The 26,435-nt window shown below is 39.0% G+C and overlaps 1 protein-coding gene across 1 annotated transcript in view; it reads right to left on the bottom strand.

The window, feature by feature from the left end:
- Positions 1-26,435, bottom strand: part of KATNBL1 (katanin regulatory subunit B1 like 1) — a 62,956-nt gene that overhangs the window by 16,185 nt on the left and 20,336 nt on the right. The window contains exons 2-3 of the mRNA XM_056133889.1: positions 4,009-4,139; positions 3,183-3,223 (exon numbers count right to left, since the gene is read on the bottom strand). Coding sequence (XP_055989864.1) covers positions 3,183-3,223; positions 4,009-4,125 — 158 coding nt within the window. The 5' untranslated portion in view covers positions 4,126-4,139. The remainder of the gene's footprint in view (positions 1-3,182; positions 3,224-4,008; positions 4,140-26,435) is intronic.

The following is a 26,435-nucleotide window of genomic DNA, read 5'->3' as shown; positions in this document are numbered from 1 at the left end:
TGGTTTGTAAACCATTCAGAAAATAATTTAAAAAAAAAAGATGTTTACGCCAAATGAAGATTTTCAAAAAGCATACTGACTAGATGCTTTTAATGTGAAATATTAAAAGCCAGAGTAAGAAAATTATAACAATTTCTAATAAACTAATCTTTCTCTAACAAAATGATACAACAATTATGTAGGCTTGAATATTTAAATGTTTATTTCGATTAAAGTATTATAATTTAGGAAAGAAGTTATCAAATGTTTTGGACTCAGAGCCAATAGTATCTTATTTCAGAGATAATAGTATCTTATTAATTTTTGGGAGGGGAGGGGCTCATACCCAATAGTGTGGGAGCCAACCCAGGCAGTACAGAAGGACCATGTAGTGTCAGCAATCGAACACAGGATTTCTGCATGCAAAGCATGTGGTTCATTCCTTTGAGCCATCTCATTAGTCAAGGATGCTTAATACTCTTAAAATCCTTATGCTTCAAAAACAATTGTTTTGGATCTGTTTTGGGGCCACAACCCATATGTAGTAGGAGGTTATTTCCAGTACATTGTACAGGGATGGCTGCTGATGATGCCTGTTGCAAACCACATGATACTGGAGATCAAATCTAAGCCTTCTGCACACAAAGCACATATACTAACCCTTTGAGCTACCTCCCTGGTCTTTCTAAACAAATCTAGGGGTAGGGCTTTGGGCCATACCTGGCGGTACTTGGGGGAACCATATATAGTGTAGGGAGCAAACCAGGTAGGCTAAGTACCTTATCTCCTATACTATCTAGGCAATATTTATTACATGTATGCAATTATTTATTTTTGGTGAGGCCCACACCTAGTGGTGCTCAGGGCTTAATCCTGGCTCTGAGCTCAAGGATCACTCCTGGCAGAACTCAGGAGACCATATGGGAGCTGGGAATTGAATCCAGATCAGCTGTGTGCAAGGCAAGCACTCTGCCCACTGTACTGTCTCTCTGGCCCTGTTATTTTTAAAATGATAAATACTTGACCCGGATTACAAAACTTAGAGAAGTGGGACGAGGCTGGAGAGAATGAAGAGATGGAATAGAAAATAGCTTAAGGACAGTGGTGGAGCGTATTGGGCACTCTGGTAAAGATTATGTGTGGTAACTAAACACAAAGCATAAAACATCGACACTATTGTAATCTTACTACCTCAACTATAATAATAATTTTAAAAAATAAGATAATAAAAATAAGATAATAAAAATAAGATTTTAAAATAAGATAATAAAAACAAATCTACAGGGTCTTTTACACTCATCCCGAATTTTTGAAAGCAAAATATATAAATATATAAATATAAATATATAAACATATGCAGATGTATGTATATATATATAAACATATGTAGATATATAGCAAAAAGGATAGTAGTATCTTACATTTTTATACAAATTCTAATATCTGATTGACAGAAAAGAGCTGGATTCTTTTATCTGCTTCTGCATTCAATCTACTGTGTATCATGTATCTATTAGCTGCTGGAAAACTCTACTGTACACTTGTAACATTCATTTAAAAACATACACGCACACCTTTGTTCACTAACATTTAGTATGACAGCAAGGAGATGGAAACAACACAGATATCTAGAGACAGAGGAGTGGATAATAAAGCTGTGGTTGATATACACAATGAAATATGATGCAGCCACAAGAAATGATGATATTGTTCAATTTGCTGCAACTTAAATGGAACTGGAAGATCATACATTAAGTGAAATAAGTCAGAAGTCAAGGACAGGACAAATAAGAGATGTTCCCACTAATTATTGTTTATAGAAACATTTGTCTAGGGAATACTGAATATCAAAGGTAGGTAAAAGATTGGCTCTAGATTACAAAAATAAAAATTCAAGGAAGGAGAGAATTGAGGGCAAAAAGCAATTAAGAGAAGACCTGGAAATAACATAGGGGCAAGCGCCAGAGGTCTCGGGTATCTCTGTGGTTGGTGTAGAGGTAAGGTAGGCAAGGTATCCCTATACAACTAAACCACTAGACCAACACCAGTGACAGCATGGGACCAAAACGACCAAATTAAAATTCAAAATCAAGGAGAGAGACGATTCGTTAAAGAAACTTATGTACTTCTACACAATGGAATACTATGCAGCTGTAAGAAAAGACGGAATCATGAAGTATGCATATAAGTGAATGGACATGGAGAGTATCATGCTAAGTGAAATTAGTCAGAAAAAGAGGGACAGACATAGAATGACTGTACCTGTTTGTGGAATACAAAATAACATAATAAGAGACCAACACCTAAGGACAGTAGAGATAAGCACCAAAAGGACTGTTCCACAGCTTGGAAGCCAGCCTCACATGCTGGGGGAAAAGGCAGCTGGGATAGAGAAGGGACCACTAAGTAAATGATGGTTGGAGGGATCGCTCAGGATGGGAGATGAGTGCTGAAAGTATAGACTATGAATCAAACATCATGGCCTTTTAGTACCTGTACTGCAAACCATAACACCCAAAAGGAAAGAGAGTGAGAGGGAATGTGCCTGCCACAGAGGCAGGGGATGGGAAGGAGTGGGGATGGCGGGAAGGATACTGGGAACACTGGTGGTAAAGGGTATTGGTGAAGGAACAGGTGCTCGATCATTGTATGAATGAATCATAATCATGAAAGTTTGTAAGTCTGTAACTGTAACTCACGGTGATTCAATAAAAAAAATAAATTCAAGAAGATGGGGGTAAGGGGGTACGAGGGAATCTGGGGCCACTGGATGGGGTCTATGGGTGGTAGGACTAGACCTAAGAATATTTTATGCCTGTAACCTATTTTAAAAACTTTATAAATCATGGTATCTTAAAAAAAAAAAGAGTAAGGAGATGAATAACAAAGGAGACAATAATTTTGAGAAGGGACCCATTTCAACAGATCTGAGAATGAATACCACTTTACCATTCTGTAGGTATAAGATACTGAACAATTTACTTCTTTAATCTTAACAGAGTCAATGATACCTATATCTATGAGAACTGTAGGATAAGAGATGGCACTCATATTTAGTATAGTACCTGGCAGAAAGAGCTACCTGACAATAAGTTAATCATTAAAATTTTAAAAAAGCGAAGAAGACTTGTTTTTCTTCTATTTTCACATGTAGCCAGCTTTTAATACTTGCTGTTTCCCCTCAATTTTAAAGAAATTCTTACCTATTTATGTAAGCAGCCAACTGTTTTGGAGATTTCTTAACCTGAAAAATAAAAATAAGTAACTGCAGCTAGCTCTTTAAATAAGCTATACCAATTGTGATTGGAATTAACAAGCCTAAAATTCAACATTTAAATGTTTCCAATTAAAGCTTTCTCTGTTCTAATGTTCTAGTCTCACTCAATGACAACATTGTATGCTGTAAGTTTTTGGGAAAGCAATTTATCTATTTTCCTATTTTTCATATCCCTACTCACAAAATACTTACAGCATGCTTAATGTAAGAACTGAATTTTAATATGGCTTAAAGGAAATGATATGTGTTAATCAGCATTGCAATTAAGAACAAAAATCAATCATCAATTCCATTTAATTTGGCTAAATCAAGCAGAATAATTAGGCTCCTACTGTTTAAAACAGATTTGACCAGAACAATTCACAAATCTTACAGCATAAACTCTGTTATGGACAGAAGGATAATTTTTCTCATAAATTCACACTGAAAATATTAAAATTCTTCCTTTACAAAGTAGGTCACTAGCAGTCAAACTTCATGAATGGGATTAGTGGCTTAAATGAAAGGCCTCATTAATTTCTCTGGCCTCGTCTATCATGTGAGGTAGAGCTAGAAGATGGACAACAATGGATCAGAAAATGGTTCCTCAACAGATACAAAATCTGGCAGGCTTGATCTGCCAAATCCTGGGCTTCTAAGCTTCCCAAACTATGAGAAAGTCTTTTGGTTTATAAATAACCAGTATGTGGTAGTTTGTTATAGCATTCTGAATAAGGTATGTCTTACCCACTACCTTGGAATTGTGGACTTACCTCCTTCATGTTCTTACTAGTGAAATTAGAGATCCTTTTTCTAGGAAGATCAATGGAATGATCCTCAATATCATAACAAAAGTTCCGTTTTTTAACATTGTGGGTTTCAGATGCCATAATCTCTTAAATACCTAAACAAAATAAAAACAGTAAACAGAAAATGTAAATAACAAAAATCCTGATCATTTCCTTTACATATGGAAATAAAACAGCTGCACACCATATAAAAGTAAGTCATAATTCTAACTTATAGACTTTTAGAAACTTCCACTGGAATAGAATAAATGTATGTTGAAGGATGGAAGTGGATTTTCACTGGAGAACTTCATATACTATTTACATGCTAGTTTTCAATGACACACACCCCCAAACTATTTGTTAACTATGCATTGTTCCTTTGGCTGGTAATGTGGGTCAGTGGTAGAGCACATGACTTACATGTCTGCAGTCCTAGGTTCAATCCCAGGCATCGGAAAAACAAAAACAAGCTGTGGCCTCACAGAAAATATGATGCATTGTTACTTCACACACAAAAAGAATAAATAACCCTGAACTAAGAACTAGGAGGAAATACAAGATAACGCACTCCACAAAATTACATTTCCTTCTATTCTCATTCCTTTTGCAAAAGTTAGGGAAGGGAGCCAGAATAAGAGTTCAGAGAATAGAACACTTGCCCTATAAGTAGCCAGCCCGGGTTTGAACTACAGCACCACATACGGTTTTCTGAGCTCAGCCAGGAGTGATATAAGTGTGCAGAGCCAAGAACAGTCCTGAGCACCACTGAGTGGGCACTGCCCCTGTTCCCCCTCTCCCGCAAAAAAAAAAAAAAAATGTTGGGAAAGGGCAGCATTTGCAGGGTCATACCTAGTGATGCTTGCAGCCTGCAGTTTGACGAATGGAACCCAAGGTCATGCATAAGCAAGGCATGTGCAATATCTCTTTATTTTTACTTTTTTATTGAATCACTTTGAGTTAGTCCCTTACAAAGCTGTTCATGATTGGATTTCAGTCATACAGTATTCCAACACCTATCCCTCCACCAGTGTACATTTCCCAGTACCAGTGTCCCCAGGTTCCCTCCCATTATCTTCCATCCCCCACCCCTGCCTACCTCTATGGAAGGTGCTTTTCTTCTCTCTCTCTCTCTCTCTCTCTCTCTCTCTCTCTCTCTCTCTCTCTTTCTCGTGGCAACCAAGTTATAGTAATATGGCATGCAATTTTTGCCAATGCAACATATCAATATCCTCTTTTTCCACATCACTAGTCATGTATTAAACTTATAAGTTATGAAATCATATTGATACAGTAGTGGTATGTAAGGTATATTACTGTGGGCAAATGTAACCACAAGAAGCCAGAGGAACCAACTTAGATTTTGTATTTGTGACTTGCTTTAAACATAATACTTAAATTTCCCTTTCACTCTTATAGCTAGTTCTGCAAAATTTTCCTCTATCTTTGAAAAATTAATCCATACTCTCTTATTACTCCAATTATATTCAAAAGGGATAAAATAGATAGTTACTCATTTACATTGCAAGAGAAAGTTCCTCACTTGCACTCTAATTTCACACAAGAAATTTATTTCAGGTGATGCCCTACACACAAGCCCAATTCTCTCAAAACATTTACCAAGCACTATTTGCCAACCCCTAGAGTTAATGTAGAGAATAAAGTAGGATTCTGTTCTAAAAACAGATTGAGAGAGACACTTGCCAGGTTGAACAAACAGGGCCTCATATTCATAAGGCATGTGCCCTACCACAGAGCCACAACTTTAGACTATAACTCAGCTGGTACTGTTACAAACTGTTACAAAGCCCAATGCAGTAACTTTTTTTGTTTTGTTTTGTTTTTGTTTGGAGCCACACCTCTTGGTGCTCAGGCCTTACTCCAGGTAGTGCTCAAGGGACCACAGATATGTCAGGGATTAAACCCAGGTCCGCTGTGTACAAGACAAGTGTACTGCCCAGTGTACTCTTTCTTGAGCCTACTGCAATGATGTTTTTTAAAAGTTCCACATTCTTCAGGGGAGGGATGGGTATTTGATCATTGTATAATCGAAACCCAAGCACAAAAAATTGTAAATCTACAACTGTACCTCATGGTGTTTCACTAAAAATAATAATAAAAAAAATCATGCATAAAAAAAAAGTTCCACATTCTTTCTTTCTTTTCTTTCTTTTTTTTTTTTTTTGGTTTCTTTTGGCCACACCCAGTGACACTCCTGGGAAACATATGTAGTGCTGGGGATCAAACTGGGGTGGGCCACATGCCAGACAATCAATTCTTATACTCTATGACCCTCCCACACATTTCTCATACACAATCCTAGAGAAGAAAAAAAAAAAAACTTTCTTAGAGAAATTTCTACACATACAGAAATGTAAAATTCTGCAAATAATTTTAAGATTTCCTGCCACTAATCCATAGACAGACCTCCCACCTGTACCCATAAGTTAAGAATTCTCAAAGACAAAACTTTAAAAGTGTTGTAATAAGCACTAACAGAGGAGAACACATGCGAGTCAGTAAGGCTTCTGACAACAGAAGTGCTGAACAAAGTCTTAAAGGACAAACGGCACACTGACAAAACAGCATGAGAAGAACTGAAAGGCATGAAGCAACATGGTTTGTTTGGCAATCTCCTAAGTAGATGCATGTGACTGGAGCTTAGGCTGAGGGTTGGCTGCCGGAGAGAGAAAAATGGGAGAAATAGGCAGAACTAGATCACAAATTATCTTTTCCAAAGATTGTTTGTAAAGGAAAGGGGACTCTGAGTTAAAGATAATGTGCTACATAACATACAGTCATTCCTACTGTTGTTTTTGAAGCCCAGGAAAGAGGGATTTTTTTTAGTTCGGATTTGGACCACACCTAACTCAGAGGATGGAAAGCTACTCCTTCCTGGCTGTTATGAGGTTGCTCCCTGCAGTGCCCCAGGGATCATGCAGTGCTAAGGATTGAATATGGGCATGCCAAGTATGTGCTCAGCCTGTTGAGCTATCTCTGCAGTACTCAATAAAGTCAGTGTTTTTTGGTTTTTAATTTTGTTTTTGTTTTGGCCATATCAGTGGTGCTCAGAGTTTACTCCTGAATCTGTACTCACTCCTGGCGAGGCTCAGGGGCCATCTAGGGTGCCAGGGTTGAACCCAAGTTGGCCGTGTGCAAGGCAAGTACCCTACTTACTGGACTATCTCTCCAGTCCCCAATAAAGTGTTTTTAGAAGCATAAAAGTTTAAGTGATGGCAACAATCTGAAAACTGCAAATGAAAAGTGATTAAAAAAAAAGTTAGAAAAGTCAAATACTAAATCAATAGTAAGATGAAATAAAGTATTTATAAAAAGCACAATCTTTTCAAAATTTTAGGCATGGGCAATACTGAGGATTTCAAAAAGTGGGGATAAAAAAGTGGAGTAAAAGCAGCTTAAAAAGAACTATAGGAACTATAGAGATAGTACAGCAGGTAGGGTGCACACAGCTGACTTATGTTCAATCCTCCACACAGCTTAAGATTCCCCAAGTATCACCAAGATTGATCTCTGAGCACACAGCCAGAAATAATCACTGTAGCACAAAATCAAAACTAAATGAAAAAAAAGTACAGAAAGGCCAGAGAGTGAGACAGCTCAGTGGGCTGGAGGAAATTTTTTTTTTTAATTTTTATTAGTGAAACACCATGAGGTACAGTTGTAGAACTTACAAATTTTTGTGCTTAGGTTTCAGTTATACAATGATCGAGTACCCATTCCTCCACCAGTGCCCATTTTCCACCACCACTGATCCCAGTATCCCTCCCACCCCCCACCTCCCCATCCCACCCTGCCTCTGTGGCAGGGCATTCCCTTTTGTTCTCTCTCTTCTTTTGGGTGCTGTGGTTTGCAAAAGAGGCATTGAGTGGCAATCATTTGAGCCCTTTAATCTCAAGGCCCCCAGGGCAATAAGCCAGGAGCAGCCCTAAGCGTGGCCCACAAAACAAAATAGAAAAAAAAAACTATAATGATTGTACATGCATTTATGACAGTCATGATTCCTAGATCCACTTTTCCATTCCAATAAAAGGCTTTTTGGTCTACGAAGACAGTTTTAACATAAGAAATGTTCATGCAAGGCCTGGAGCAATAGTACAGTGGGTAAGGCGTTTGCCTTGCATGCGGCCAACCCGGGTTCGATTCCCAGCAATCCATATGCACCGCCAGGAGTAATTGCTGAGTGCAGAGCCAGAAGTAACCCCTGTGCATCGTGGGGTGAGACCCAAAAAGCAACAACAAAAAAAAAAGTTCATGCAAATGTTCACCCCAAATGAGGTTGGGAGGAAGACCCAAGTGAAAGTGAACATTTACATCTTAAATGTTGAGATGTTTAACCTCTCTTCTACCATCTGGCCCACAGAGGTTTGCAAACAGTCTTTGCAAACACACTCTATAAAACCTTCTGGGGGAACTCTAATGAGTCCCAAAGCAAAATACATACATGTACATAAAAAAAAATGCTGATGTTAGTGGTAAAAGTCCCCTAAAGGACTGTTTGATATTTTGTCTATGAAGGCAGTTATCTGGAGTGATAGCACAGCGGGTAGGATGTTTGTTTGCCTTGCATGCAGCCAACCCGGATTCGATTCCCAGCATCCCTTATGGTCCCCTGAGCACTGTCAGGGGTAATTCCTGAGTGCAGAGCCAGGAGTAACCCCTGAGCATCGCCAGGTGTGACCAAAAAGAAAAAAAAATCAAAACTAATAGAAAAATGGGGCTGGAGTGATAGCAAAGCAATAGGACATTGGCCTTTCATAGTCCAGCCTGGATTATCCAGGTTCGATTCCTCCACCCCTCTTGGAGAGCCCAGCAAGCTACTGAGAGTATCTCGCCTGCATGGCAAAGCCTGGCAAGCTCCCCGTGACGTATTCAATATGCCAAACACAGTAACAAGTCTCATAATGGAGACGTTACTGGGCCTGCTGGAGCAAATCGATGAACAACAAGATGACAGTGCTACAGTGCTACTGCTCCCTCAGTACCCAAAAGACCAGGTAATGTCAGGGATTGAACCTTGGTCTCCTTCATGCCAAAGCATGCTGTTTCAGCCCTCTGAGGTATCTCCCGATCCCTAATTTGAATATTTTTTCCTTTCAAAGATATCACTGTTAATATTCTGTCCTCCTTTCATGAGAAAAACATCAACATACTTTAGAGATACTGTCTAAAAAATTACATATTTTAATTCAAAATATTTTATTGCTGAACAAAATGATAAACACTGATCCTTCAGTGAGTAGAAATCTTTGTTAGTCTTTTTACAGTGGTAAGGCGCTTGCCTTGCACGCAGCCAACATGGTCGACCCGAGTTCGATTCCTCCGCCCCTCTCGGAGAGCCTGGCAAGCTACCGAGAGTATCTCGCCCGCACGGCAGAGCCTGGCAAGCTACCCGTGACGTATTCGATATGCCAGACACAGTAACAACAAAGTCTCCAATGGAGACGTTACTGGGCCCGCTCGAGCAAATCGATGAACAATGGGAGGGCCTTTTAGGCCTTTACTTTTTTTGCTTTTTGGCTTCACACCCGGCAATGCTCAGGGGATACTCCTGGCTCTGCACTCAAGAATTACTCCTGGTGGTGCTCAGGGGATCATATGGAATGCAAGGATCAAACCCGGGTCAGCTGCGTGCAAGGCAAACGCCATACCCATTGTACTATTGCTCCAGCCCCTCTAAAAAGAGTTAGTCTTTCTGTCTATATTCATTTCATTGTCAACCAAAACAGTTTTTAAAAGAACATATAATGTAGAACTTTTAAAGAGTGGAGGACTTTATTTTAAAAAATGCAAGACAAAACCACAGTACTACTTTCATAAGATACTACTTCACACCACCTTGAACAGCTTTAATAAGAAATTATAGGTAAGCCAGAGAGATAAAACAGCAGGTAAGGCACTTGATTTGCATTGTGGTTGACCGGGGTTTGATCATTACTGTAGAAATTTAAAATAGTACAACTCTGAAAAATTAGTTTGGCAGCTTCTTTAAATGTTAAATATAGATTTAGATGACACAGAAATTCTACATTTCCATACGTACATTTCCATATTTACTTGTGAGAAATAAAAGCTAATGTTCACATAAAGACTTGCATGCAAATGTTCATTACATTTTTCATAACAGAGAATAAAGGCCCAAATGTCCATCAACTAGTGAAAGGATAAGCAAAACCTAGTATATTCATATGGAATGTCATTCAACAGCAAAAAGAAATGAAAAACTATTACATACTAATATATACGTATGTCTGTATATATGTGTGTATATATATGTGTGTGTATGTATATATGTGTATATATATGTATATATATACACACACATCACCATGCTAAGTGAAGTAGAATACAAAAGGCTACATATTATGTGATTTCACTAACATGAAATATCCCAAATCATAAAATCAAATAAAACAGAAAGTTAAGGACCTGGAGCGACAGCACAGCGGGTTGGGCGTTTGCCTTGCACACAGCCAACCCAGGTTCGATTCCCAGCATCCCATATGGTTCCCCGAGCATCGCCAGGAGTAATTCCTGGGTGCAGAGCCAGGAGTAACTCACTGAGCATTGCTGGGTGTGACCCAAAAAGAAAAAAAAAAGAAAAAAATGTTAATTTAATGGTTTCTAGGGCTGAGGCGAGAAAAAAACAACAACAAATAGTGAGAGTGGAGAGTAGATAAGAGAAATGTTCTAGGACTAGGGGCTGAAGAGACAGAATGGTGGGTAAGGCATTTGTCTTGCATGCAGCTGACCTGTTCAATCCCCAGCACTGCATATGGTTTCCCAACTATAAATAGGAGTGATCCCTAAGGTGGTAGAAAGCCCTAAGCAGAGCTGCATATGGCCCCAAAACAAAACAAAACAAAACAAAAAATGTTATATATTGGGGATGATATTTGTACAATTCTCTAAATATTTATAATCACTGTACTATACATGAGCTGGAGCGATAGCACAGCGGTAGGGTGTTTGCCTTGCAAGTCGCTGGCCTGGCCGAGCCAGGTTCGATTCCTCTGCCCCTCTTGCAGAGTCTAGCAAGTTACCAAGAGTATCTCGCCTGCAAGGCAAAGCCTGGCAAACTACCTGTGACGTATTCAATATGCCAAACACAGTAATAACAAGTCTCAAAATGGAGATGTTACTGGGCCTGCTCGAGCAAATCAATGAACAACGGGAGGACAGTGACAGTGACAGTGGACAGTACTATACATCAGTCTTATGGTGTAACATATACTTCAATAAAACTTCTTAAGAGAAGGCCACTATCAAAACTGCAATAGCTATATACAAAAGATTTTTACACAAGATTTTTGGGGAGACACATCTGGCTGTGCTCCGGGCTTACTCCTGGCCCTGCAAGCAGGGATCACTCATCGCAGGCCTGGGGGACGGTATGGGGTGCTGGGGAGCAAACCAGAATGGCCCCATGCAAGGCAAATGTCCAGATGTACTCTCTCTGATGCTTAGGTTTCTAGGTATTTCTAAAGTGGAATTTTCTAATACAGAGTAAAAATAACATAAAATGGGATTAAGATTAGCTCAAGAGAATGATTCTAGAAATGTGAGTGTTTTAATGAAAAAGAAATAAAAGTAAAGACTTTTTAGAAAAAAAGCAAAACCCAGGAAATACTAAGAGACCAAAACACTTATAACTGTTCTGAACATTAGTTAGAGTACATATTTTCTTAAGATAATTCAGTGATTGCACTGGCTATTTTGCAGGGAGAGTGGTAAACCCACATCCGATGATGCTCTGGGGTTACTCCTGGCTCTGCACTCAAGAATTACTCCTGGCAGTGCTCAGGGGACAATATGGGATGCTGGCAATTGAACCCGGGTTGGCCGCATGCAAGGCAAACGCCCTACCCCCTGTGCTATAGCTCCAGCCCCCTATAATAACTATTTTCTAAGAGAAAGATGAAGTCTGTTCATATAATCTACAATGGCTGCCAAATCAAGAGATTAAATAGCTTTAAGAGTTCAGACACTCCCTACCTAATCACAACAATGGGGAGAACTCATCATACAGGAATGAAACAGGTCTGGACTTTTGTCTCTAATAATTTGAATTATTGCTCAAGACCAAATTAACTTAAAACTTTCTACATTGATATAATATAGCAGATTATTATATTTAACTCTGCGATTTCACTAGCAATTTTATCTCTTCTTGAAAAACTATATAAAGAATGAAATCAATATTCCTATTATCAATGATTCTTCTCCAATCTCCATACAGAGTCACTCTATTACATAAGGGTGTGCATAGTATTCCCTAAAACTCTGGAAGTTAAAAAGAATTTTATTGTATTTTATTAAGTCGTTTTGGGACACATCTGGCGATGCTCATACACTCCTGGCTCTAAGTTTGGGAATTACTCCTGGCCGTGTTGGAAGACCATATGGGAAGCTGGGATCAAACCTGGGTCAGATGCATGCAAGGTAAGCTCCCTACCTGCTCTATTATCCCTCTGTCCCCCTCCACTTGTGTGTGTGTGTGTGTGTGAGAGAGAGAGAGAGAGAGAGACAGAGACAGAGACAGAGAGAGAGACAGAGAGACAGAGAGAGAAAGAGAGAGAGGCCACACCTGGCAATGCTCAGGCTGACTCCTGGCTCTGGTGGTGCTCAGGGGACCATACAGGATGCCAAGGGTCTAACCTGGGTCGTCTGCATGCAAGACAAGCAAGCAAACACCTTGCCCACTGTACTATAACTTTGGCTCCTCAGAATGAGTATTTTAACCCCAAAGATCAAGTAACCAGCACCAAGAGGTTTACTTATAGAATTTATGGTACATGCTATTCTACCATATCTTTGTTTGCATTAATTAAAGCTTATTCAATCTCAACCAGAGTCAGTTTTTTCAATCTTGAATATTAAAAAAGTGCGATAATACAAAAATAAAATTTCTTCTGAGGAGATGAGACAAATAGGCAGAAACAACTCTAAAGAAGCCCACATATCATACTTCCCTCACCTTATGATGGGAGCCCTTTCTTCTTTCTGCTAAGGCCCTCCAAGAGATTTATGGAACATTACTTAAAAAAGACAAACTCTAAGTTTCCCCATGAGATAGTTGCCACACACAAAGGAAAGGGAGGGATAAATATGTTGTTTTCTTTTTTCCTTCAAGAACTGGAGTGAGGAGGGATAGAGAGATAGTACAGTTAATAGGGCATTTGCCTTTCATGTGGCTGACCCAAATTCAATCCCTGTCATTCCATATGGTCCTGAGTCCCGCCAGGAGTGATCCCTGACTCAGAGCCAGGCGTGAGCCCTGAGCACAGCCACATGTGGTCCAAAACAAAAACAGAAAAGCAAGAATTTCAGTGAGTGGTCTGAGAGACAGGTAAAGCCCTTGCCTTGCTTGTAGTAAACTCAGTTTATTCCTGGCACCACACATGATCCCCTGAGCACCAGCAGGAGTGACAGATGACCCTGAACATAGAGCCAAGAATAAGTCCTGGGCACAACCAAGTATGGCCAACCCCTCCCCCACCAAAAATAGATTAAGAATTTCAGTGTAAGAGAGTGAAAATAAAATAAAGATAAGATTTTTCTGGGACATTTTTTAAGGCATGAAGATACTGCTTTCCTTTCCACTAAATTCAGCTACCAGACTCTCAAAAATTGTCTTGGTATCTGTAAACCCAGGTATTTGGATCAAGTTGAAAGCAAGATGATAAAAAGGGAACTAAGAATGTGAGGGGTGATCCAAAGAGGATCAGTGCTCACAAAGGAATAGTGAAATTGATCACCCCAGTCCTGCCAAGAGTGATTCCTCAGTGCAGAGCCAGGAGTAAGTCCTGAGAAATGTCAAGTGTGGTCCAAAACCAAAACAAAACAAAGTAGTGGGCCAGAGATAGTACAATGGGTAGGGTGCCTGTCTTGAAAGAGACAAACCTGGGTTCGATTCCGCATCCCATATGGTCCCCCAAGTACTACCAGGAAAAGTTCTTTAGTGTAGAGCCAGGAGTAACCCCTAAGTATCACCAGATGTGGCCCCAAAGCCAAATAAAAAAAATAGTAAAAAAAAAAAAGTTACTTAGCATAGCTCAAAAAGCAGATTTGAAAAGTCAAATACATAAATCCTGTTTTAAAAGAATTCCAATAGACTGTACTTATGAATATAAATATAGTACAAGGTACCTATATAGATATAGTATAAGATACCTATATGGATATATCTATTCATATATATATACATATATACATATAAAACATGATCAATCTATTCAAAAGGGCTCCATTAAAACATTAACAAGTTATTAGTAGTGGAATTGTAATTTATTATGCATGTGTTCCTCTTATTTTCTACAATGAATTGTTTTTAAAATATGAAGAAGTATTTAACTTAATGAGGTCTTATGAAAAGTTTTCTATAGCTCACTTAATTTTTTTTACAAAGTATTTCAACTTTATCTCTGATCTTTAAGTATTTCCATATAAATTCCATCTATTAGCTATACATTTTTTAAAAATAAAAAACACCTTCATTAAAAAAAAGAGAAACAATGCTGATATTTTAATTGAAGTATCTTTGGAAATATAGATCGGTTTGGGAAGAACTGACATCTTTACAAGATTGTCTCTTCCAATCCATAAACACTTTATTCTTGCATTCACTTTGGTCATTTTTAATTTCCCTCTATCATGCTGAGTTTTATGAATAGAGGCCTTCGATACCTTTCATTACATTTATTACTTTTTTTTATAGGAAACAATTTATTAGCATGTCCTCACTATCATAAAAACATGTATTATGTGGTTTTGATAGCAAGCTTTGCCTTTTTCTTTTGTTTAAATCTGTAAACTCACTGGTGGAGGGATGGGTCTTGGAATACTGTATTACTAAAATCTAATCATGAACAGCTGTAAGGGTCTATCTCACAGTAATTCAATAAAAAAGTATAATATATATACATTTATACATATATATGTATTAAAGCATTTGTCACAAAAGATTGATCCTATTTGCTGTAGCACTATCCTCGTGATGATAGATGTGCTAACTATAATTTTGCTGATTAAGTTCTAATTTATTAGTGTATAAGAGACACACATGCTTAATTTTTTTTACATGAAAACATTTTTTTACTATTCTAATTTTATTTTATTTTTTTCTTTTAATTTTTAATAGTGAGACATCATGAGGTATAGTTGCAGACTTACACATTTTTGTGCTTGGGTTTCAATTATACAATGATCAAATACCCATTCCTCCACCAGTGCCCATTTCCCACCACTACGGTTCCCAGTGTCCCTCCCCCCATCCCCATTCCACCCTGCCTCTGTGGCAGGGCATTCCCTTTTGTTCTCTCTCTCTTATTGGGTGTTGTAGCTCACTTAATTTTTAAAGTGAAGGCCAGGACTAGAATGATAATACAATGGGTAGGGTGTTTGCCTTGCATGCAACTGACCCAGGTTTGATCCCCAGCATTCCATATGGCGATGGGCCAGCAAGGAGTGACCCCTAAGTACAGAACCAGGAGTAAGGCCTGTGTACTGCCAGGTGTGACCCCCATCCACACCCCCCGAAAAGTACAGGGCCAGAGAGATAATAAAGGGAGTTAAGGCTCTTATCTTAACTAATCCAGGTTTGAATGGCCAGAAATACATATGGTACCCTGAACACTGCTAGGAACAGAGCTACAAATGGTTCCTGAACACTGTTGAGTTTAGACCAACCCTCCTCCTCCAAAAAAGGTGAAAAAAGTATAAACATCAACATGAAGAAATAACATTTCACAGGAAGATCTATTTCAAGTTTTCCAAAATTAGGGCAACTTCATTAAATTTTCATTCTTACCTTCTCACCTCAACTAATTCTGCTCCTACACATGCTTTTCTATCTTTGAGTTCTCCCTTTGAACTGATTCCTCTTTCTGCTTTAAAATATGCTCAGGTTTCCCCTATTGACTATCATAGTCTTTCTCTACTTCTATGTCCTGCCAAATTTCTACAATGAGTGCTTTTTTTGGGTTCCTATTTTCACTTTAACCCTTTACAATCTTGCATTTATTTTGACCTCTCACTTGAAGAAAAAATTAAATGCATCTTTAAAGTCACTTGAAGTTTTAAGAGATCCTTTATAGCACTGATGATGATTGTGAAAGGAGCCAAGTCAACTCTAAATGCTGTTCACTTTCCCTAACCACTTAGCTTCCCAAAACTTAATTCCCACCTATTATTCCATCCCTGAATCCTGATGGTCACATACAGTATAGCACGTTTGTGGGGGGGTCAGGAGGATAGTATAAGTGATGAAACCCAGAACCTCAGATAAACAGAACAAAAATGTTAAATGAGTCATATATCTCCAAACCAGCATAGCACTTGAAAAAAAATTATTTTACTTTTTACAATATGTTCATGTTTTGTGTATACAAAATTATACACCTCCACTAACACTGATGTCACAGCACTTCATGTTTTGTTTGCCACACTCGGAGGGGCTCAGGGCTTACTCCTAGTTCTGCACTCCTGGGAGACTTGGGGGACCTTATGAGGTTGACCCCCAGGCCCCCTGAGTACTACTTGGGACAATCCCACCCAATAATAAAAACATTTATTTTCTAAAATACTATTGATGGGAATGTAAATTGGGAAACTTTATGAAAAACATTACAGAAATTTCTTTCAAAAACTAAATATGAAAAGACAATTTTTTTTCTTTTTGGGTCACACTGGTGATGCACAGGGGTTACTCCTGGCTCTGCACTCAGGAATTACTCCTGGCAGTGCTCAGGAGACCATATGGGATACATGGAATCGAATCTGGGTTGGCTGCATGAAAGGCAAACACCCTACCTGTTGTGCTATTGCTTCAGCCCCGAAAAAACAATATACATATATATGTATATGTATATTATTTTCTACAAAAAAGATAAAGCTATAGGGGCCAGAGTGATAGTAGAGTGGGTAGGGTGTCTTCCTTGCAAGCAGAAACCCGGGTGCAATCCCTGGCATCCTACATGGTCCCCTGAGCCTGCCAGGAGTGATCACTGACTGCAGAGGCAGGACTAATGTCCTGAGTACAGCTGATGTAGCCTCAAAACCAAATTAAATAAATATTATCAACTATGGGCTGGAGCGATAGCACAGCGGTAGGGCGTTTGCCTTGCACGCAGCCAACATGGCCGACCCGCGTTCGATTCCTCCGCCCCTCTCAGAGAGCCCGACAAGCTACCGAGAGTATCTCGCCCGCACGGCAGAGCCTGGCAAGCTCCCCGTGAGGTATTCGATATGCCAAACACAGTAACAACAAAGTCTCCAATGGAGACGTTACTGGGCCCGCTCGAGCAAATCGACGAACAACGGGAGGGCCTTTACCTTTACCTATATGCAGCAATAAATAGAAATTATCTCCCTATATGTATATCATAAGGCCTAAATTCACTATGTTATAAAAAAGGCTAGACTCGTCTATATAGATTCATTTTTCTGACATTCTAGAAAAGATAAAATTATAGAAAAAACATTTTCAATAGCTGTCAGTGTCTAATAGAAGAGAAAAGTTTAATACAAAAGAGTGAAGGTCTTGCAGCTAGAGACTTGTTCTACATCTTGACTTTAGAAGTGGTTACACAATTGTGTGCATATCAAAACTCATGTCAATTATACCTCAATAACCCAGCTTTTAAAAATAATGGGACACAACACACGTCACTCAGCTTTCTGTATCTCACTAGGTTCCTTAGATCAGCGTTTTTCAATGTGGGGACTATAAGTCCCCCGTTGGCCCCCATGATATTCCAAGGAGAGCACAGGTGAAAGCTGTATAAATGGGTGACTAGGGTACAAGACTAGGGGGCCACCCAGTAGGACAGTGGGGCTATTGGAAGGAAATAATGCCAGAAGTGGGTTAAGGCTGGGAAAAGGTTGAGAAACACTGCCACAGACACTCAGCACTAATTTAACTAATAGAGGTTAAATACAGCTCCACTGGGGCTTATATCCTATTCCTGTTTTCTCCAGGAAACTACCCTTTAGTCCTGGGAGCTCCAGCAACATTTCTCAAATCAAGTGAAATATATCTTGCTAGCCCTCATGCTTGCTATTTCCTTCACTCATCAGTGTGGGTTGGCCCCTGTCCTGAGAACTGCAGATGCCTTTAATTCCCTGTGCAGTGAGTACACTCTTCAGGAGACCAGTGGGAGTTAAAAAGTTTATCTATAAATGCCTCCAGGCTTCCCTGCCCCTCCCAGTTCTCAGGAAAGCTTTCTGCTCACTAAGCAAATAGGTATCACAACTCACCACCTGGGTGAAAAATTAAAGTCATCCAACTTTGAAGACTGGTGCAGTAAAAGATTAGATTAAAAAAAAAAAACCCTGACCCAGGTTTTAAGTACAGGGAGGGATTAAGAAGCTTACCTCCCATGCAGCTAACCAGTTACCAGGAGTAACCTCTGAGCAGAGCCAGGAATAAATTCTGAGCACAGCCAACAGTGGCCAAACACCTTCCCCCCCCCCCCCCCCCACCACACACACACACAAAATAAGAAAATACAAGTAAAATACCCAGTTTTCCTATTTTAAATAGCTATGTGACCCTGGAAATAGACGAGCTTCATCTTCCTTCTGTACAATGATATTTGATTACTGACAGTGTTTTGCTGCAAAGAATGAGAAAATTCACACAACAGTGTTTATTTTGAATACAGGCAGAAATTAAGATGAAGAGATAAGAGGCAAATAATTGGCAATTGATTCAAACATAAGTGCATGCGATGCGTGTGTGTGTGTGTGCGTGCGTGTGTGTGTGTGTGTGTGTACACACACTGGGTATCAAATTACTTCCCCTACAATCTGTTAAAACTTAGGGAGAAAACAATTCTAGTTATCAAAGTGATTCCAAAGTAGAAGACAAAGTTTAGAGAAAGAACAAAGAGCACTAATAATGAAACTTCACAGATAATTTCATAGGGACTTAGTTGATGAGAAAAGACTATGATAAAAACTGTGGTACGGGGCCAGAGACATAATACAGTGGGTAAGGCACTTTCCTTCCACGTGGTTGACCTGGGTTTGATTCTTAGCACCCAGTATGATCCCTTGAGCACTGCCAGGAGTGATTTCTAAGTAAAGAGTCAGGAATAACTCCTGAGCCAAAACCAGGTGAACCCAAAAGCCAAAAAACCAAACAATGAAACAAAACCACTGGTGATGCTTGTGAGGAGGCGGTTCCAGGCAGAGCTAGAGACCAATTCTGGGCCTTCAAGGAGCCAGAGAGATAGCACAGCGGATAGCACACTTTTCTTGCACGCAGCCAACGTAGGTTTGATCCCCAGCATCACATCGTCCCAAGCACAACCAGGAGAACTAAGAGTAACCCCTAAGCATAACAGGTTTTACTCTATTTTAAATTAGTATACCTTTTTGTTGTTGTTGCTGTTGTTGTTTTTGTTAGGGGTTGGGGGATCACACCTGGCAGTACTCAGGGCTTACTTCAGGCTCTACTGTCAAGGATCACTCCTGGAGGTCCTTGTGGGACCATATGCTGTGCCAGGTATCAGAATAAAACTGGGGTCAACAGCATGAAAGGCTTTACATCCGTACTATTTCTCCACCTACTATGCAATTTTGCTAAAAAAACGATAACTTGAACAAAGTCAAGCTTCAACTATCTATTACCAACCACTAAGTTAAATAATGCAGCAATTTAGGGGCTGAGAAAATAGTACCAAATTAAGGCATTTATCTTGCACGTAGAGAATGGGTTCAGCCTTCTGAGTACTACCAAAGTGATTCCTGAGCACAGAGCCATGAATAATAATCTCTGAGCATCACTGTTTGTGGCCCCAAGTCCCCCTGGCCCCAAAAACCACAACAACAACAACAAAAAAGCGTATACTTAATTTAAAAATAGAGTAAAACCTGCTAAACACTGACAGAAACTCCTGTGAACACAATGTACAATTTCCTCAACAAATACTTTACAGGAAAAAAAAATTAAAAGGAATTTGAAACTCTTTTTTAGAATTGAAAAAATTATAAATTAATTATACCGTTAGACATTTTTAAAAAAATTTCTGGGACACACCCAGCCGTGCTCGGGGGACCATATACAGTGCTAGAGATCGAATCTAGATTGGGTGCATGCAAGGTAAGTGCCCTAGCTGTTGTACTCTCTCTAGCTCAGATAATAGTTTTTAAAAACTGGGCTGGAGCAATAGCACAGCGGGTAGGGAGCTTGCCTTTGCACGCGGCCAACTCGGGTTTGATTCCCAGCATCCCATATGGTCCCCTGAGCACCGCCAGGGGTAATTTCTGAGCGCAGAGCCAGGAGTAACCCCTGTGCATTGCCAGGTGTGACCCAAAAAGCAAAAATAAATAAATAAATAAATTTTAAAAAATGCGAAAATGTATAAAAATCAGGAAAATTTAAATACTAACTGGACATGATGTTGCTTACAAATAAATTATAACTGATATAAAGTGTATGCATTTATATATACTTAAGTATACATCATCTCTAGATATATATGCATATACGTATATCACCATAATCAAGAGTAAACCTATATATCATCTCCCAAAACTTCCTGTGCCACTTTGCAATCCTTCCTCAACCACTTGATCTTTGTCACTATATATTTATATTTTCTAGAATTTATGTAAATAGAATTATAAAGAATATAATATTTTAGGGAAGGTTGTTATGGTTTCTTACACTCCTCATAATTATCTTAATAGTTCATGCTGTTAGATGTAACAATAGTCCATTCTTTTTATTACAGAACAGTATTCTTTTGTGCTTACAACAACATGTTTATCCAATTACCTGCTGACAGACATCGGGGCTGTTTCCAGATCCCATTACTCTAATAAAATAGCTATAAATAATAATATATAAATCTTAGTATAAAGAGATACTTGGGTAAATACCTAAGGCTGGAATAGATGGGTTGTGCTGTTAAGGGCATGAATAACTTATGAAAATTGCCAAACTTTTAAAATCTGTATCATTTTACATTTCAATCAGCATGTAGGAATGTAAGGAATTACTAATTACTTCTAGTTGAATGGTACTATCATTATCCCTTTTATTTTGGGGGGTTGGGGGGTTATCCCAAACACTATTCAGGGACCTAGGGCCACTTCCAGCATTACTGGCCAACCAGGTGGGATGGTTCAACGCGAGGCTCAGCCATACAGTGCAAGAATCAAACTCAGGACCTCAAGCATCTGTAATCTATACAGAATACAGATTCTGTTGTATCTCTAGGACATGTCTGTTTCTTTTAAAATGTCCTAGAGCAATAATACAGCGGGTAAGGAACTTCCCTTGCATATGACCGATTTGTATTCAATCCCTGGCATCCTATAAGGTGCCCCAGGCCTGCCAGGATTGATCCCTGAGTTCAGAGCCCGGAGTAAGCCCTGCATACCACCAAGAGTGGCCCCAAAACAAAAGTAACAACAACAAAGGATCAAACAAAGGACTAGGCAGTAAGGTCTAATAGGGAAACAAGTTTTGAAGCCAGACCTCCTTGGTTTGACTCGTGCTTTAACCATTTATTGGTTATGTGATCTTGGTCAAGTTACTTATTAACCTCCTATTTTTAGAACAGTGCTGTGACGATTAAATAAGATAATCCACTTATCACAATGTCTGGCGCCTGGTTATGTACTACACATGTTAGCTATTATTATGTTATACATCACTAATGCAGCAAATTATCTTTAAAACATGATTCATGGTGTGACCAACATTTTAGCTTGTTGTTGGTTTTGTTTTGATTTGGAGCTATACCTGGCTACTCCTCACGAGAAAAATGCTTGGGGGTTGCTTGGTCAAGTACCTGGATTGAACCCACTGGGCCTCTTCCATGCAAAGCATATGCTCCAGCCTGTTAAATTAGCTCACCAACCCCAGAGTTAGCAATTTTTAATACCAGTTTCTAAATATATTATGCAATAGTATAGTGGGTAGGGCGTTTGCCTTGCATGCAGCTGACCTGGGTTCGATTCCCAGTATCCCATATGGTCCCCAGAGAACCGCCAGTAGTAATTCCTGAGTGAAAAGCCAGGAATAACCCCTGAGCATTGCTGGATGTGACTCAAAAAGCAAAAAAAAAAAAAGGGGGGGGGGAAGCCTAAAAGAGCATTACAATGGAACAACATCAAATTAAAAAAACTTTTGCACAGTGGAGGAAACATCAACAAAAGAAAAGACAATGTAATAAAGGGGAGCAAATACCTGCAAAATTTATATCTGATAAGGGACTAATATCCAATGTATACAAATAACTCATATAATCCATCAAAAAATCTGAACTTTAAAATGGACCTAAAACATAAACAGACATATTTTTTCAATATCACAATCAGTGCTCCAGATAGTGCTCCACAATGAGTGACAGGTATATGAAAAGGTGCTCTATATCACTAACCTTACCAAGGAAACTAATCAAAGCCACAATAATTTATTTGCATTAAAATATTTTAAAAAACATAAAAATATCCAAACCACAGAGTCAACAACACTGAAATTATGAGACCCAAACTTTACAACCAAACTTAAAAAGGTGGCTGCCAAGAAGGCAGGCTGGGGTTGGAAGGGAAGGAGAGGGAACCTGGGAACACTGATGGCCGGAAATTGACACTGAGCAGAACTGGTGCTGGAACACTGTATGTTTAAAAACCCACTATGAATAACTTAGTAAATCACAATGTTTGACTAAAATAAAATTTTTTAAAAAACTAGAAATACGGGGTTGGAGCAATAGTACAGTGGGAAGGGCGTCTGCCTTGCATGCAATCGACCAGGTTCGATTCCCAGCATTCCCATATGGTCCCCCAAGTACCACCTGGGGTAATTCCTGAGTGCAAAGCCAGGAGTAACCCCTGTGCATCTCCAGGTGTGACCCAAAAAGCAAAATAAAAACTAGAAATAATAAATTGATGAAGAAATGTTGATGTTGATGGAGAGAAAGGAAAGATACTTTGGTGCTTTATTGGCCAAGAATATTTAGTGATATAGCCATTATAAAAAACAGTATGAAGGCTGTCAAAACAAAAAAAAAAAAACAAATTATAATATTATCCAGTAAGCCCACTTCTCGGTATTTTTCAAAAGAAAGAAAGTATTAATTCAAAAGATAAATTCACTCACATTTGCAGCATTACTAATAATAGCCAGGATATGGAAGCAATTTGAGTGCCCACGGATAGATGACTGTCTAAAGAAAATGTATACAGACATGCACCCTTTAACAGCATTTCAGTTAGTGATAGACTGCATATACAACAGTAGTTTCAATGGTATAGAGTAGGTTATATCATCTAGGTTGTTTGGGGGTTTTTTTCAAAGGAAGACAGGGTGAGGGGTCACACAGCCAGTGCTACTTAGGTTGTACTGGTTATGCACTCCAGGACCACTCCTGGCAAGTGTTTGGGGAACCATAAGGGATGCTATGGATTAAATTTGGGTCTGCCACTTGTAAGGCACCCCATTCAATGTACTATCCCTCCAGTCCCATCATCTAGTTTTGTGTAATTACTCTTTATGGTATTCTGACAATAATGAAATCCCCTCCCTAGCAATACATTTCTCAGAGCGTATCTGTATTGTTAAGCCATGCATGACTGTAGCACTGTCCTTCCGTTGTTCATCGATTTACTCGAGCAGGCCCAGTAATGTCTCAATTGTGAGACTTGTTACTGTGTTTGGCATATCAAATACGTCACAGGTAGCTTGCCAGGGAGATACTCTCAGTAGCTTGCTGGGCTCTCCGAGAAAGGCCAAGGAATTGAATCCAGCTTGGCCCAGTCGGCCGCGTGCAAGACAAACGCCCTACCCGCTGTGCTATAATTCCAGTCCGCATGACTGTATACTAGTGAAACATTATTCAGCTATTAAAAATTAAAGACTTGTCATTTGCAACAGCATGAATGGAATGTAAAGGCATTGTGCTACATGAAATGAAAAAGATCCAGTACCAAATTATCTCATTTAATGTGTGGAAACTGAAAAGCAGAAAGCAAGCCAAAAAAGCCAAAACAACAAAAAGCCAAGTTCATAAATACTAAATACAAGGAGTCAAAAAGATATGTTTTTATTCATAAAACAGTCGTGGAGATACATGTGAAATAGGATGACAATATTTAATAACACTCTATTACACATTTGAAAGTTACTGAAAAAGATCTTTAAAAGTTCTAATCACAAGAAAAAATATTTTAACTATATATAGTGATGAATATTAACTAGATTTATTATGGCAATCATACTGTAATGTACATAAGTATGAAACAATTAAGTTCAGCACCTAAAACTGAATGTTATTTGTCAATTACACCTTAACAAAATATTTAATTTTAAAAAGGTTGTATCATGGGATGGAGAGATAATACAGAGAGCAGAGCATTTGCCTTCCTTGTATGCAGTTGACCCAAATTTGACCCCCAACAGCCCATAAAAAAAGGTCCTCCGAGTCCCACCAGGAGTGATCCCTGAGCACAGAGCCAAATGTAAGCCCTGAGCACCAAAAACACCTTTTGGTGGCCCCACCCACCTAAGAAAATTTGAATTATTTTCTTTACAATTTTATACAAGAAAAAAAATTATATTTTGAAATAACTAAGTTTATTTTTAATAAGAGGACAATATACTAAAAAATGAATTAAAGTTTCTTAAACATTAAAGTGTACAAAGAAAGTTATGTAGTGGAATCAAAAACAATTGTAAAATTATAATATCTACAGAGAAGGAAAGTAGAAGAATTTAATCTAAAGTAAAACAATTTCTGGTGCTCTATATAGGTATATTAAAACTACTAGTTTACTACTTCTTTCCTCATTAAACTTTCTAGCCTTTCTTGTAAAATTCCCACCATCACTATAAATGTCTGACCAGTATACAGAGAGAGAAAACACAAACAAGAATTGAAAAATATTACATCAGCAGGGTCAGAGATACAGTACCTTAGATAGGGCACTTGCCTTGCATTTTACCTGACCAACCCAGGTTAAATCCCTGGCACAATGGGATTTAATGGTCCTCTGAGGACCACCAGGAGTGATCCCTGGGTGCAAAGCTGGGAATAAGCCCTGAGCATTAAATAAGTAAGTAAATAAATAGAAATCAGTATCAAATTATCTCTGAAGATTTAACTGAGAGCATAAAGAAAAATCTGCTCTTTGAATTAAACCATTAAGTAGAAAAGAATATATATATGTATATATATATATTTTATTTTTTTGCTTTTTGGGTCACACCTGGTGATGCTCAGGGGTTACTCCTGGCTCTGCACTCAGGACTCACTCCTGGTGGTGCTCAGGGGCCCATATGGGATGCTGGGAATTCAACTGAAGTCGGCTGCATGCAAGGCAAACGCCCTACCCACTGTACTATTGCTCCAGCCAAAAAGAATATTTTAAAACAAAGGTATTTAGAAAGATCAATAAATTTTTGTTCTATCAGACTAATTTTTTTTCCTTTTCTTTCTTTCTTTTTTTTTTTTCTTTTTGGGTCACACCCGGCAATGCTCAGGGGTTACTCCTGGCTTTGCATTCAGGAATTACTCCTGGTGGTGCTCAGAGGACCATATGGGATGCTGGGAATTGAACCTGGGTCGGCCGCGTGCAAGGCAAATGCCCTACCCGCTGCGCTATCACTCTAGCCCCTTTTCTTTCTTTTTCTTGGGGGTCTGGGAGACACTCCCAATTACCTGGCAATTAAGACCAGTGGTTCAGCTCCAGGACCCAAATATGCAATGCTGCTCAGGCCCTGAGGTGCCAGGAATTACCAACCAGGACCACCCCGGCAGTGCTCTACAAAGAGAAGTTATTTTATAAATCTCAGGGAGTGTATCTCCAAATTTTAACCGAAGTGTGTAATTTCCTTTCTTAACTATTATAAAGATGGTTCAAAGCAAAGGTTAGTCTGAATATACCTTACAACCCCGTACAGAGTCGATACAATTCACCACAAAAAGTAAATATAAGTATGCTTTGGAGAGCAAGATAGCACAGAGGATAGGACACCTGCCTTGCATCTGGCTAAATAGGTTTTGATCCCTCAGTACCCCATATGATCCCCTGATCCCCTAAGCACTGCCAGGAGTGATCCCTTTGCACAGAATCCCTGAGCACTGCCAAATGTGGGTCAAACTCTCCTCCCCCCCAAGAAAGCTAATAAAAACTAATCTTAATACTCCTTTCATAATTTGAACTAAATTACCCAATTTTTAACATGTACCTAATTTTTGCAATACCCAAAGTCAATATGGTTCACTCCTGAATACTCTAAGACCTTGAAAATAAGAATATATTACCCTTTGAGAATTAAAGCGGGGTGTGGGGGACGAAATTATGAGAAGACACTACAGTCCTTTAATAACAATGATTCTTAATCTTTTATACCCAATGAGGATTACTATATATCTCTA

The sequence above is a fragment of the Sorex fumeus genome, unplaced genomic scaffold, assembly GCF_029834395.1.
Source record: "Sorex fumeus unplaced genomic scaffold, SorFum_2.1 ptg000098l, whole genome shotgun sequence".
Lineage (NCBI taxonomy): Eukaryota > Metazoa > Chordata > Mammalia > Eulipotyphla > Soricidae > Sorex > Sorex fumeus.
This window is presented reverse-complemented; position numbering and strand designations above follow the sequence as displayed.